This window comes from Taudactylus pleione, unplaced genomic scaffold, assembly GCF_031769625.1.
Source record: "Taudactylus pleione unplaced genomic scaffold, aTauple2 ptg000037l, whole genome shotgun sequence".
Classification (NCBI taxonomy): domain Eukaryota; kingdom Metazoa; phylum Chordata; class Amphibia; order Anura; family Myobatrachidae; genus Taudactylus; species Taudactylus pleione.
Window position 1 is genome coordinate 165,831 of NW_028284439.1, and position 16,226 is coordinate 182,056.

Sequence of the window (16,226 nt, forward strand, 5' to 3'; positions counted from 1 at the left end):
ACTTTGAAGCACCATATTGAAACAGGCCAATAAAAAAAAACAAAAAAAAAACATGAAAGTCTAGCAATAATATTTAGAATACAGCAGAGCGGCTCCAGAAGCTGGAGAACTGCAAATGGATCCCACCTTTACCAGTATATGGTTTGATTATAGAACAATTGTAATACCAATGATGATGCAGAAGCATTGCAATAAAGGCCATGATTTAAGTGAAGACCAGTGAATCTGAAACGCTGAGATAGGTGTTCACTGGAAAACAAAGCAGAGGAAGCCAAGTTGGATCCTTGATAACCAGGGACCCCAAAACTCCCATTTCCACATAGTCAGAAACACAGATAAAAGGAACGTCAAGAGGAACCATTCTCCTTAGGCACCAGGAAAAGAGTAAACACCCAACTCTATTCAGCAAAGACAGGACTAATGACTACATCGTCCAGCATCCATAGACTGACCAAGCAAGAACAATTTCTACATTACAGGAGGTAGATTTACTAAAGAGTTTGTAGAAGTGGAGATGTTGCCCATAGCAACCAGATTCTACTTAACATTTATCTAGCACCTTCTAAACGATAATAGCTAGAATCTGATTGGTTGCTATGGGTAACATCTCCACTTCTAAAAACACTCACTTTAGTAAATATATCCCCAGGTCCAGAGTTTGAGGATTTTAGCTCTAGATCTGTAATTCAAATTTGATATCACTGATTGATTAAATCTATTAAGTTTACACAAGCATTTTCTTTTTTATGTCACCACCTGTATGCTACAGTCAATACCACTATTATTTTGTCCATGGATGGAAGAAATCAATCTTACATTAAGTTTTATTGCGCCATCCCACACACCCATTAGAGAAAAGCTTTGTTAAAATAAATATCTTAGTTAGGTTTGGGGCCGATTCAATTAAGTGTGCTGTTGATAGCGCCAGGAGGGAGCTCTCTCTGCTATTCAATTCAGCACACTGTTAGGACGACGAAAGGATTTATCTTCGCACCCTCCTGCGGGTGAGAGCAGAAATCCAACTAAAGTGCCAGCCGCGAGGCTATTTTTCGGCTTAGCACAGCACTAAAAGCCTCGCTGCCTGCACTTTAGTCGGAGACTGCTGGTTCTCGCAACTAAACACCTAGGTTAAGTCGTGAGTACTGGCATATTTCGACTTAAGTGATAGTCAGACTAAACTGCGAGGTGAATTGAATAGCTCCGGGACCAACTTCTCGGCATTATTTACCTCGCTCATAATTGAATCGCCCCCTTTATTTGTTGTACACTAACTGAGCTATTTTTAGTCTTTTCCCAAGAAAACAAAATGATTTACACGATGAAAAAGGTCATTTATAAAGTAAGGTCCCTGCAAAGTAAATAAATTACATTTAAAATGATTGAATTGTAAAAATCAGAAAACAAAAACCACTTCTGTTAATTAAATGTAGTCGACCATAGAATGCTATTTCAATTGTGGACATAAACATAAAGGATAAAAAGGTGAGACATACCTTTCTTAGTTCCACAACAACTTCATTCCTCTGTCTTCTCATGCTCTGCAAAATAAAAAGGCAATGTTTAAACTACATTTAAATTACAAGATAAAAGCAGTTAAATTCCCCAAGCCTGAAGATTTAACAGCTATACTATAATAATTATTTTCACCCATTAGATAAAAGGAATAACCAATTGCCATCAATAATGCCACACAGACTCAGTTATACCCCTTTTACACCAGAGCTAAAACCCGGGTTATTGCATGGTTAACCCGGGTAGTTTCATGGTGTAAAAAAGGGGACTGGGTTGGATTCCTTTCGATTGCCCGTCTTCAGTGGCGCTTGGAGATGACGTCATCTCCAAGCATCCACTTCAACGCCGGGTCACTGCAGAACGGCAGTGAACTCAGGAATATCCTGGGACGGTGCTGGCTAAATTCTGGGTCTGATCCAGTTTGGAACCCTGTTCCAACCTCCGGGTCAGACCCGGAATTTAGGTATAAAAGCAGTATTATGCCAAGCTACACATGCTGCATTAGTGAGGAGTGTGACTGGAAAAAAAAAAAAAGGCTGAAAATTTCACCAATTTTGCCATTGTAAAAGCTGCCCATCCACTAGACTATTAAGTTAAGCGATTAAGTTGAGCTATTGAACGATAATATCGCTATCATTCATAAATAGTTTGCAAAAATGTCTAAAACGACCAGCGATGCGCGCTCCGGTTGGTCGTTTAGAAATCTATCATCGGGCAAACATGCTGGACAACCTGATGATAAGGTTCAGCATGTTTGCAGATGATTGATGAGCCTACACTGAATGACTGCTCATTCAGTGTAAACACATCACAGACTGACAAACGACTGCACGATTACAAGGTCGTAATCGTGCAGTCGGTTTGAGGTCTGCTAGTGGATGGGCAGCTTAAGTGTGAGAAAATTGGGCACTGATCCCACTGCACAAAGCCGTCCTTGCGCGTCTGGCTCAGTGTTTAGCAAAGGAAATGCAATTTGTGCTTTATTATATTTTCTTAGGTAGCAAAGAATCACGCAAGTAAACTGCTCCCAAACTATCTATGGGAGGAATTGTACGTGATGAATGTCGTTCCAGGCGAGAGGTAAACCTTGTGAAGTCGGCATTGCCGTAACTGTGCAATGTACGTGTTATCAGGCATCGCCACGATGCCCAGAGGAATATTGTGTTAAAATTAATTCCCCGCTATGGTAGATTTGTCCAGTTATAGGCCACTATTCCAGCCACTTGAAGTACTTTCAAACCAGCAATGAAATTTCAGACAAAATACATGCACTTCAATTTGCTCTAGATAATTAGCAAAATATTTAAATCATACTGCTAATATGAGATAACTATACTATATCATGGCAAGTGAATTACAGAGGAAGCAACCATTCAATAGCATTCGGTATATTTTCCTGACTCAGAGGATAGGATCATTTCTACACAACGTGCCATCCCATGCACGGCTAACACTGACTCGCATTTTGCTGAACTTGGTGCCAAGTTGGAACTAGCAGGCACAATAGCCGATGACTCAGGCCGGCCACAGCATAAGTTACTGTTACATAGCAGGATGGTTAGACTAGCAATCTATAATTAGAATACATACACACTGCTGATTTAACTAGACAAATACACCTGACTCACCAAAAACAAACACCAGAAATACCTGTGCTCACACACAGAGCTAAGGTGGCAAGATAGAGATAGATCCATAAATGTTTAATTTCTATAGCAAGTCCCAATTATGACTTTAAGAGCAATATCACACAACTTGGGCTAAACAAACATTAGGTATCCAAAAGCAAATATTTCCTCAGGGGATCCTCATCAGTTTGGATAATCTGGGACACGTGTCTGATAATCTAATGCAGGGATGGGTAACTTTAGGCCCGGGGGCTGTATAAGGCCCGTGGAATCATTTGGTCTGGCCCACACAAGCACAGGGAGAATATACAAACTCCACACAGTTTGAGCCCTAGTGGGAATTGAACCCACAACCTCTGTACTGTGAGGCAGTAATGCTCTCCGTTACACAGTCTATGCTGCCCAATATATGCATGCGTGACATGTAGTGGGACTTGACCCATATATGTAATGCAATTTGTTTAAAGCTGCACTACCACCTACACATTATTAAACCCAACCATCCTTCTCCAGCCAACAACTGGTTGGCCTGCACCAGTCAGAAGTCGTGAAATTTTCATGGTAACACAATATTGGAGCAGCTTTATTGTTAATCACAAACAAGGAATGTATTAATATCTAATTCAATTATGCTAGAGATATATATCCATCGTCAGAGCACCTATGGATCTGCAAAATACTTAAGGCTCCCTGGGTGGAATATTCATTCCAATCTTTTGCTAGCTAGAGTGAAAAACGGTTGGAGAAATTCAGTATCGCCAGACTTGGTGAAGAACTGAAACCATAGAAGAAATTATTAACCCATGTATATATTTACAAATGTTCATTAATCGCTTATTAAGAGGTTTCTTTTCAACCATGGACGTTGAAATGCATCTATAGTTTGGGGCATCAGTATAAACCTGTTAAATGCAAAACTAAACTGGTAACTTGCTCTTAAAGCATAATGTACCAAGTTATTAAGCAGGGTTGGTAGGTTTAAACCAATTTTTTTTTTTAATATCGCTCTGGTTTTTTATTATACTGTGACCACAGGGACAATGCAGTGACTATTTGTAAAAAGCCTATATTAAAAAGGGGAAACCCCCTGGTATTATTCCATTCTTGTTGTGTGTGGTCTTCATTTGAGTGATCTCAACCAATACAGTCAATTCACAGACAAGAGAAATATGGAGGGTAAACCAGATCAGAGAGGTACTAAATCTGCCTAGCATCAGCCAAAACTCCACAAATACCTCCTCTAACAATCCTATAGGACAGGAGACAAAACACAAGATTCTCAATCTTAAAATAAATAACTCTAAACCATGACTTGTTTTTGTGTATTACCTCTTTAATGTGTTAATCTCCTTCATGTTTATTACAGATCAAAACAAATTCTTCAGCTAGTGTAAAGAACTTTTCTTTTGGATTAGTTCATTAGAAGCTTCAAAACAGACTGGGAACTGAAAAGGCCTCTAAACTAAACTACTTTTATTCAAAATATTGGGCATGCCTAGTGCTAATGCTTAATTCATTTTGTGTGTGTATGTTTCTCTGAAAAGTGCTTTTGCCATTTTGTATTACTATTCAGCTTTATTTAATTAAAAGTAACTAGTATTAATGTTTAACATGAACTTATTCTTATTTTCAATTGTTTTAATATGTTTAGTCTATTTACATATATTCAGATGTAAAATGAATAAGTAGTAAAAAAATGGTTTTATTGAAAGATGTCAAATAAATCATATCAAAGCCTAATAACTTTGGATTGTTAATATTAGAAAGCATTAAAACTTGGTTGATCAAAGTTCCTAATACATAGCAATGCGTCACAGTATTTATGGAGTATTCCATTTTTATTTCATTAAAACATTGCAAAAAAAAAAAAAATGGTTTAAACAAAATAACTTTTTTCACAACCCTGTCAATGTACAAGTAATCCAAACAACTCATTTTACCACTTATTGGAAACAAACTTTCATCACTCAGCACCTCCTGAAATATAAGCTAGTAAGTTTTATAAAGCGCACACCCAAACTCTAAAAGTTCACTAATAAAAATAAAAACCACTAGTGCAATGGATACCCCAACTCCAGGCAGCGGTGGAAAGGCTGTGTCCATCCTCGTGCTGCAGATCATGGGCTGACCACTGCTGTGGTTGCTGCTGCTTATCTACGTGTTTCGAGAAAAAAAAAAAAGGAGTGTGCTCCTTGAAACGTGTAGATAAGCCGTAGCAATAGGAAACCATACCCGGGAGCGACGGTCCGGTCAAATACCATCAGCCCATGATCTGCAGCACGAGGACCGACACAGCCTTTCCATTGCTGCCCAGAGTTGGCTTATCCAGTGCTATTCATCCGTTGAGTCATGCCAAGACTTTTTTTTTTTTTTTTTACATTTTTAAAGACTTTATATATTTAAATCTGTTTGCTGGATTGTTGTGAATAAATACCTTTTAACATATCTAAAGGGTCATATTCTGGATTTTTTACCTTCTGATTTTATTCACCTGGAAACACTTGGGAGAGAAAAAGATACCTTTATGGGAACCGCGGGGCTGAAATGCTATTGATATTGTTACACGCATGCATAGAAATGTAAGTGTTTGTCCAACTGAACTAAGGTGCTAATATTCTGCTCAGTGTATATAAAGAAACCTTTACATGCACACGTGACAGAATTCCAATGTAAGTACTCTGACAGAAGATAAAGATTGTTTTCACAATCAGAGGATAGAGACTTTGTTACTACTGATCTTCTATAAAATTACATAGTATGCATTTTATTTAGTCTGTGAAAGAAGCGCTGGTGGTTTTTATGGTTATGTCATTTTACTACTTGACCAATATAGATCGATGCAACGTCAATGATAACTGTTCGTTTTGCATTCATCTTAAAGGGGCCAATTCAATAAGTTGCAGGTTCTGTGCCCTGTGCTCATGGGTGCATATTATGCATTGTATATTTTGAAGCGCTCTACCGAGTCCTTTGCTATTCAACTAAAAATTTTCGCAGGTATTGCACATCAAATCTAAATTATGCCATCTAAGTACATAAAAGGGGGAAATCATAGTGAACCCCCCCCAAAAAAAGCAGGACTATGTAGGAGGCGATTTGTGGCCATAAGCAAGTTATGGGAAGCAGTTAAATGGTGCCAAATGGTTGATTTTGTAACTTTGCTGAAATACACTTGCTGGCTATTATTTTTCCATTTTTCAAAGTGTCTAGAGCATTTTGGGCTACATTAAAATTTCTCTAGTGATTTTTTATTGTGTACATACAAGTTTATTAAAAGTTGAAAAACAACATTGCAACCCCCTATCTGCAATTCCAAAAATTCCTTTCCCATCAACACCCCAATATACGTCCTACATCATTAACCAATTGTTTTGCTTTGTAGAGAAAAATAAAAAAAAAATAACAAAAATCACTGTAAAAATGGCATGCCTTTATTGCCCAAATATTACTATTTAAAAAAAATCTCTAAATACATTCTTCATTGCACGGTTATGCATTTTTGCCATAAAATAAGGATTTTCCTTACTTTTCTCCCATTGGGCTCTATTTACTACAATCCGCATTTGTAATGCAGATTGTAGTGTGATATTACCGACTGAATTCGCATTGCGAATTCAGGCAATATCACAGGGATTTACTACAAATCCCTTGCAGGGACAGAGCTTGCGAGAAAGCTCTGTCCCTGCGAATCCCCTTAGCACACTAGTCACGGTATTTTTGCAAAAAAAATACTGTGACAAGTGCCCCGCGCATGTGCTGACTGGCCGCCGCTGCTACTCCCTGGCACTAAGCCCCGCCCCCAAGCACCACCCCCACGATCGCGGACCCCGCGCGACTTCCCTTCTCCCTTAATTACACTTACCTGTATGGTCCAGGCTCCGGTGATGTCCAGCTGACATCCCATACTGCACTGGGACCCTGTCAGGTGCCAACTGGGACGCAGTGCAGCATGGGAGACCAGCTGACCGGAGAGAGGACATCACCAAAGCCCCCGATTTCCGGTCCCTGGAGTCAGGTAAGTTTGTTTTTACATTTTTTTATTTTTTAAGCTGTGATCAGCGTATGGTCTGTTTAGACCACACAGCTGATCACTGGGGCCGTCTCCAGGCTCTGCTCCCCCAGTCAGAGCAGAGCAGGAGTCCGGTAACCGGGGGAGACCCTGGATAACGCCACCTCCAGGTGGTGTTATCACAGGGATTTCCCCGGTATTTTTTCACAACTTATTTTTAGTAACTTTGACCAGGTCACATTTCCCATTACAATTATGGGAAATGCGATCTGTTTACTAAAAATAAGTGATAATTAGGGCTTGGAGTAGAATTTTACGAATTCTACTCCAATTGCCATTTAGTAACTTTAGGTGATACTAAAATAATGTGAAAACACTTTTTTTCACTTTATTTTAGTAAAAATAATGTAAATAGAGCCCACTGAGTGATAAGTGCTTTTGAGAGTTAAAAATAAAATCACTTTTTTTCTTTGCTTGCTTATTGTTCTCTAGTCTTTGCATGGTGGCTCCAGCAGCATGGTTAAAGGAGCAACCATCGGTTGCTATGGTGATCCCAGCCTGCGACAACAGTCGCAGTATTGGGATTCCAAATGCAGCAAGATGGTGTCTGACACCTCCATGCTCCTTTCCGGGAGGGAAAGAGCCAGGATAACTTTTCTGACACCTCCTGCATAAAACCCAGAAAGTCAGAAGGATCTTGAGGCCCCAATTTCATGGTCTGTATTCATACTGAAGATCTGCTTGATCTTCAGTAGCTTTTGCCCTTCTGTTCACATAGCAAAAGTCATGGCCATGGGTTTTTAACCCACCTTTAGCAGTTTTTGGCCAACTTGCATCTAATTGAATCAGCTACTAAGAGGGCGATTCAATTGTTTATCGCTGCAGTCTAAAGTGACCGGGAGCTATTCAATTGTTTTAGAAAACCAGCCCCAAGTCTGCATTTATGGTGGATTTCTGCTCACAACCTCCTGCAATAGATGCAAAAACCGGTATATAGTAGGGCTTTGGGGAGGTTTGCAAGTGCTTGTCACTTAGCACGGGATAAGCAGCTTAACACGGCTAATCCTGTGCATTAGAGCACGAGAATGCCTCCATCGCAACAAACACCGGGATAGTTGTGCAATCAATTAAATAGCTCCTGGTCACTTTAGATACGAGAGGAACTGAATAGCCCCCTTAAGTGTCTAGATTTGAACCCTTTTACTTACATTAATTTATTAAAGCAAATCTAATAACACTAAGAATTTGTAAAATATAATCATTGTGTTAAAAATATAATCATAAGTTTTTTTATCTACCTTTTATTTAATAACTAAAAAAGTGGGGATAAACTTTTTTATTAATCACAGAGAAACAAAAATGTCTAAATTTCTGTACGAGAGCTCTTAATATTGATTCAGTATGCCAATGTAGTGCAAACTGTTTATTCTTACATCCCTTTGGTCCGCCGATTTTTTATGTTATGGACAGTTAGGTGAGATTAAATTGTTTTCGCCCATGATTGTCAATGCAGGAGCACACCTTTCTGCTCACAGCCCGCCAGATAGATGAGCAGAAATGCGCGATAAATCAGCATTTTGTGCCCAAAGCAGGACTTTAGACCGGTATAGCAGTTTTTACGCCGCTAAACCCTGTCTATTTGGGCGTGACATGTATGGGACCCAGATACAATTGAATATCGCACCCTGATCTCCCGTCACTTGATGGAAGATAGGAGGCGATAAAACAACTGAATTGCCAACTTAGAGATTGTATGTACTGATTATACAATTTATACTTGCTAAAACATACAAAGAATGCAAATATTTATGTTTTTTTTTTTTTCTTTAAATTGAAAATATTCTCTACATACATTTCATACATTTAAGGAACATTCAGCTAGGTAATTAAAGTAAAGCAAAAAGGATCTTCAATGTATTTAATTGTTCACTTTACATTGGGAATATTTTCTAATTGAATATTACATTCAGGATCATTGAGGAGATTCTTCCACACTATTAGTGCCAGACTAATTAACGTATTTATTTTAATTAGGTAGAAGGTGACTAATGTTCCAATATACTGCTTCCTCACACATACTCCTAGCACTAATTTCCAGGTTTAAATCTCCAGTTTAATACCCTGCACTCCTGGACAACAGCCACTGGTCCAAGAACACAGTGTCCTAGAGAAACCAAGCACAGGAGACATGAGTGCAGTATAAATTTAGACAGACTTTGAAATTAGATAATGCTGCATAGCAAAACAGAGGCGCACAGTTTTAAAATAGACAATTAAAAATTGCTCCATGCAGATTTCTTTATTACCTAAGTGACAACAGTGCAAAGTATATTATGTAAGCAACACAACATTTCACACTGAAAGAGTAGGAAAACATCTTTCCTGAGTATACATGTTCAAAACAGCTGCAATCCCATACACAACTGCTGTACGAAAAGACAATGACGGTTACAGCGATCAAACGCCCAGCTAAAGGCGCGGTAACTAGCATTCTGCAAATTAACTGATTCTAGTCAGACTTGACAGCAGAATCAATTGAACTGCTCCAGGAACTCCATCCCGGGGCTATTCATCATTGCACTGAATTGAATTGCCAGGCACTCAGCATTTTATTTGCTTAATTACGTTTCATGCAGAGGAAAGCAAAGAGAAAATTCCAATTGTCTTTTTATTTGGGCATATAAACCTGACTATGCCATCATACAAAGTGCCACTGATGTCAGAGCAGCCTCATCCCACACTACTGTATCAAGTTAATAATCACACATGCAAAGGAAATTATGCAAGAGCTAAAAACAGTGACAAACTTTAAAGTTACAACAGTATGTACAACCTAGATACATAATGACCAAACCTATTGAAGCTCAATATTTAGCATGGACATTGCTTTTTAGACGAAATATATTGCAATATCTGTCATCATTGGCAGCTTAAAGAAGAGGGCAGGAGTCCTAACATTACAAATCTGCCACTTCATATTTACAATTATCAGTAATAATATGCTGTGTATGCATTTACAGATTCTGAGATGCTAATCTGACAATGAACATACATTTCCAATTGTTAGGGTTCTCTGCACCTGCGCAGGACCCACTCTGTGCATGTGCAGAATGTGTCATGTTATCTCGCTTGCAGACCCCCCAATCTACAGAATGATTGACCAGCTGCAGCGTTTGGGGGCGTGCCATTTACCAGGAGGGATGAAGCCAGGATCCGCATGGACGGATGCAGATTCCCCTGCCTCTTACGTGCCCAGCACCGCTCCGTTGTCCAGTGCAGATTGCATGACAATCCAGTGTTAACCATGCAAAATAAGAACCCATACCCATTTTATGATTGGCTGGTACACTACTGGTTAGCACTCCTGGTTTCAAAATTTGCTGGGGTCCTGCAGGACGCGATGCAGCACCAACAAGAGTATCCGCACCTTGGCCTGGCTCGCCTCACAAATTTACTACCGCTTTGATGATGTCCCCAGCAGCCCCCTCCCTCCATTGTGCCATCACAGGCAAGGCTAGCTCCTGGGTCCATTCTACACTTGCTGTGGACAGCGTGGGTTAGTTTCTCAGGTAGCTCTCCAGGGCTACTCATACTGCAAGTGCTCTTGCTGCAGAGCACAAATGTACACTAGCAACAGCTGGGGCAGAGGGGTCCAAGGCTGTTGAATGAGACCAGCTCCCAGGACTCCTTGATAGATCATGTCAGACACCTTCCACATTATCTCCTCTAGTGTTCATTATAGCACGCTGCACATGTTAAAACCCATGCAGTTCCTCTTTTCTGCCTGGGGTGTCGCTCTCTCCTCTCTGGTTCTTCTAGAACAATCTGGTCTGTACCATCAGCTGAGTGTGCTAGAAGCACCAGAGCAGAGAGCGACACCCCAAGCAGGATAGAGAAACTGCAGGGGTTGTGACAGGTGCAGGGTTCTAGAATGAAGTCCATCATCCCCAGTGCTCCTGCAGTTGCCCAGCTACAAGTCAGTCAGTAGAGTCATTGAGAGCCAGACAAATCATTCTGCTGGTACCCCAGATCCCAGCCCAGGTAGAAGATGCAGGTACAGCATTCATGTTTCCCTGTAGACATTGTTTTAAATTATACATGCAGACATTTTGGCAGTACCACGGTGACATACTATGTATCTGAGGTATACTATGAATTGGGTATCGGAGGAGGGCATGTATAATGGTATAACATGTGGAAAAGCCTGAAAGGGCATGAATGGTGTTCTATAAAAGTTTTCATATATTTTGGGTGCGGACAATAGTCTGGCTCCTAAACTTTTAAGCTTGCTCCTAGATTTACTAAAAAATTGTCAAGCCCTGATGTATGGCACCCTGCATAACAATTTTTCTACAAGTGTACATGATATATTTGTAACCAGCTGAAGTACTCAGCGTTGCCCAGGTTTAATTATTACATTTTATTATGTAATGTCGTCCGAATCATCCAGTAGAAGGCCTAAACAGGCTCCCTGGGTTCTGACTGGCGCACTCCGCCGTGAGGTCCGACCGGGACCGTGCAACGGAGCATGCTGGTGCTATGTAAAAGTTAATTAAGATGCATGACATGCATTAAAAAATCCAAGAAACAAAATCTGAACAACGGCTACATTGCTTTTATGAGAATATTACATTCAAACCCATATATTGGTACACTGCCCACAAATAAGAAAAAAATGCACAGCATACCTGGGATGCTAAGCTCTACATTGCTATAATTGATTCAGATTCATAGGGGGGGCAAAAGAAATGTTTTTGGGTGCAGAAAAGCAATGTGCACCCAATGGAGAAATTAAATAGTTGCTCCGTTGGGGCACGCGCCCAAAAGCCATGGTGCTTAGCCGTGTATAGCAGCTAACCCTCTCTAAAGTCCTGCTTTGGGCACATAAACAGCTGACTTAGAGCATATTTGTGCTCGCCACCTTGGGAGGCTGGGAACAGAAATGAATGCAGCTGCAGATATTCACAGCTGAACAATTGAACTGCTTCATCGGGTGCCCTAAAGAAATAGCAGCGGCTAAAACAATTGAATCACCCCCATAATTAGAAATAGATTGATACAAATTAAGCAGTGTTTTCACAAGGAACCAGTTGTATCTCGATTTCACAAGAGGCTTTTACATTAACTTTATTCAGTGTTCTCCCCAGGCTGATTTCTGCGGGAGCATTGCCCGGCAGAAACAGCCCGGCACTTTCCCCCGCCGACCCCTGCTGTGAAACGCTGACCTCTGAAGTGACCGGAGGCTAAAGAAGCATCCGATCGCTTCAGAGGCAAGCATTTCCAGTGACACAGTGCGCGGGTGACGTCATGATGTCACCCACGACGTGAGGAGCCTGCCCCGTGCGCCTGCTGGATCTAGTTAGATCCAGTCAGAGCGAGGCAGCGGGAGTGCGAGAGGCGAGCAAGTTAAGGTAAGTTCTGGGCTGGGACCAGTCTGGGGACACTGCCTAAGAGGCACTATTTAAGCCTGGGGGCAATGCATAAGGGACCAGCCTGGGGGCACTGCATAAGGGACGCTATTTAAGCCTGGGGGCACTGCATTAGGGACCAGCCTGGGGGCAATGCATAAGGGACACTATTTAAGCTTGGGGCACTGCATAAGGGACACTATTTAAGCCTGGGGGCACTGCATTAGGGAACAGCCTGGGGGCACTGCATAAGGGGCCAGCCTGGGGGCACTGCATAAGAGACACTATTTGAGCCTGGGGGCAATGCATAAGGGGCCAGTCTGGGGGCACTACTTCAGCCTGGAGGCACTGCATAGGGGCAAAGCAAAACTACAGGGGGCAATGCATAAAGGGGAAAACTACAGGGGGCACTGCATAATGGGCACTTGACTGAGCGCCAGTGGGGGAGCAGCCTGAGACATGTCGGGCTGAAATGGTAAGGGAGATACCCCTTTTCCCGGCGCGCGCATAATTGCGAAGGCCCCCACCCAACTACTTAATTCTGGGGAGAACACTGTTTATTACAGTCAGAAAATTAAGTACCAGGACTGTGAACATCATACATTTCAAAGAACATTGAACAATGTTTACAATCTAGCAACGGTAGCACAAACAATTGAATATTGTTGTCACTCTAGAAAGGAGATGCGGGCACAGGTAAACAATTGAATTTCCCCCTCTAAAGTTTAACAATTGCTAAAACTTAACCAATTTAGGACGTGACCACATTATTACTATATTATTTTTCCATGGGTACCCTGTTTTAATGTGAGAGGGGATAGGGGAAAAGAAAGCCTATTAAGTCAAACTGTTCCAGAACAGCACAAATCATGGGTTCAATTCCCACCATGGCCCTGTGTGGAGTTTGTATATTCTCCCTGTGCTTGCGTGGGTTTCCTCCGGGTTATCCGGTTTCCTCCCACACTCCAAAAATATACTGGTAGGTTAATTGGTTCCCCACAAAAATTAACCCGTGTGTGCGCGCATGTGGTAGGGAATATAGATATTGTAAGCTCCACTGGGGCAGGGACTGATGTGAATGGCCAAATATTCTCTGTAAAGCGCTGCGGAATATGTGTGCGCTATATAAATAACTGGTAATAATAATAATAATTACAAGAGATGTGCAGATGTGAGTGACAGCGATTGTCTGAGATGGGGAATGGAGTCAGCAGGAAGTCACAGGAGGAAGAAACCAATACAGGAAGATTGTATATAAACAAAGCTCGTCGACCCATTTTTCAATTTTACACTACTGTAATGGAAAAGGTGTAACAGTATGGACACTATCTTGTGTGCAGATACACTGTGCATCTTATTAAAAGAATTTATGCAAATTCTAGGAAGATATAATATTCAGATATTTGAAGTAATATTAGTTATGTAAACATTAAAACAAAGTTAACAATCTTTTTTTGGGATGCAAGTATATAAGTCAGTTGGATTAAATTGCATGACGTTCTTGGCAACATACAAAATGTGTTATAAACTGGGCCCTTCAGATGCCAACAGGCCCCTAGGTTGGGTTTTAGTTGAGTAATTTATGACCTGACTATACAAAAAATAGAGCAGCTGATTGGGAATAAAACAGAAAAAAAGCAACTTTGCTCCAGGACTAACCATCTTGCAATGCAAGGGCTGTGTGAATTTAGCTTTTTTCTGCATGCACACAAAATACCGGCTACTCCTGCACAAATACTAGACAGTTATTTTTTTTACACTGCAATTTGGAGTTGACCTAGGATAAGGGTGGGCAATTAGCAGCCACCAGATGTTGTAAAACTACACATCCCAGCATGCCCTGCCACAGTTTTGCTATTCGGCCATGCAAAAAATGGTGCAATGCATGATGGGATTTGTAGTTCAACAGCTGGAAGGCCACTTTTTGCCCAGCCCTGATCTATGAGCTGCCCATCCCTACTTACAGGTGTAGATTTGCTAAATGTTGGGTTTTCAGAGGTGCCAATCATTGCCTGCTTTGACCAAAAGTTTTAAAACCGCAATAGAAAACAATGCTAAAGCTGCCTGTTGATTTAAAATGATCAAAGCTGCCGATTTATTAAATCTATCCCTAAATCAATAAGATGTATGTATACTGGGGGAGGGTGGGTGTACTGGAGTATGTATAATTGGTGAAGGGGTGGGTCGGTGTACCGGTGCAGAGTGAGTGAAAGGGGGTGTACTGGTATATGCATACTTGGTGAAGGGGAGGGTGGGTGTACCGGTGTATACTGGGGGTTGTTACTGGTGTATGTATACTTGGTGAAAGGGACGGTGGGTGTACCGGTGCATACTGAGTGAGGTGATGTACTGGGTGTGGAACCATGCACCAGGTCGCCATTGCCCGGTATGTGGTGGAGGGCGGAGGGATAGCCGGCGGGTAATCGCTCCCTCTTACACGGTGCTGACTGAGAGGCCGGAGGGGACAGGGCACCACACCACCTCTAGCCATCCGGGCCGGGCTCTCCTTACTTCTACTAGGCCCCAAGCCACAGCGACGTCACAGCTAGGCCCAGAAGGCGCTGCGCCCCGTGCCGGGATTACCCCGAGCCGGCGCCTGCAAGCACCCCGGGGATGACTCAGACCTGGGCGTGATAACTACCTCTAAATCGCGGCCTTTGTTCTTGAAATTCTTCAGCCGCTGGTTGTCCAGCTTGTCGTTGTCAGCCATGATGGGAGCGTCGCGGCCTCGCAGCGCTGGCCGCCTGTGTGTGGGAGGAGGGCCGGTGACGGCGAGGTGCGGCTGGCTCTCGGTATGAGGTGATCTAAGGCTCCGGCTGGCGGCTCCGCGCTCTCTGACTGCCGCTTGTCTGGGCGGAATGCCGGTAACAAGAAAGCCTCGAGCCGAGAGTAGTGGCCACACCCACACATAGGAATCCCAATCGCTGATTGGCTACGACCTGATCGGAGGGGGGCGAGTCACACAGAGCTTCCGGCTGCGGTGTGGTCTCCCCGCCGCTGAGGGCGCTGTACCCGTAACTGCGAGATAACCCATAGAGATTGCGGCCCAGCGGCTGACGCAATATCCGGGGTTGTTCCTGCCTGCATGACGCATGTAGTTTTCCAGCCCGTGTCTGGGGGTCTATGGGATGACAGACATTTTTCTGGAGACTAAAGTTGACTGGTTTGGCTTTAGGGGCATCAGGAAAATGACATACCGAGGAGACACGTACGTGTTCCCAATTTGAGCACGGGATTCGGGGCAGATGAATGTACGTCATGCGTGCAATGTGTACCCCCACCCTACATAGTGGCTATAGACTGTTCACATGGAGGAGACATTGTCTTCCCGTGCACGCATTGGTGGGGGTATAAGGGTATAGCTTATCTGACCATACTAGCACTCTACAGTAAGATAGACTGGAGTCAGGACGCCGCCTAGGCAACTTGTGAGTAGAACTACAAGTCAAAGTACGCCTTGTTGTCATGTAGTCCAACAGAGTAACCGGAGAGCCTCAAACTACTGGGTTGTGGTCCTGGTAACTACAGACATCGTGTGGTATTCACCGGCTTCACTAGACCAAAATACGTTTAAAAAGAAACAAATATATACATATAATGTGTTTGTATTTGCTGCTATGCTACAATAAATACATTTCTATGGTACTATTGCTGACAGCGCCTCTGTTT

At 42.2% G+C, this 16,226-nt stretch overlaps 1 protein-coding gene across 1 annotated transcript in view; it reads right to left on the minus strand.

The window, feature by feature from the left end:
- The window catches only part of KPNA4 (karyopherin subunit alpha 4), a 35,687-nt gene extending 20,201 nt beyond the window's left edge, over positions 1 to 15,486 (minus strand). The window contains exons 1-2 of the mRNA XM_088452354.1: positions 15,199 to 15,486; positions 1,494 to 1,538 (exon numbers count right to left, since the gene is read on the minus strand). Of these exons, the coding sequence (XP_088308480.1) occupies positions 1,494 to 1,538; positions 15,199 to 15,267 (114 nt within the window). The 5' untranslated portion in view covers positions 15,268 to 15,486. The remainder of the gene's footprint in view (positions 1 to 1,493; positions 1,539 to 15,198) is intronic.
- Positions 15,487 to 16,226: the final 740 nt, after the last annotated feature.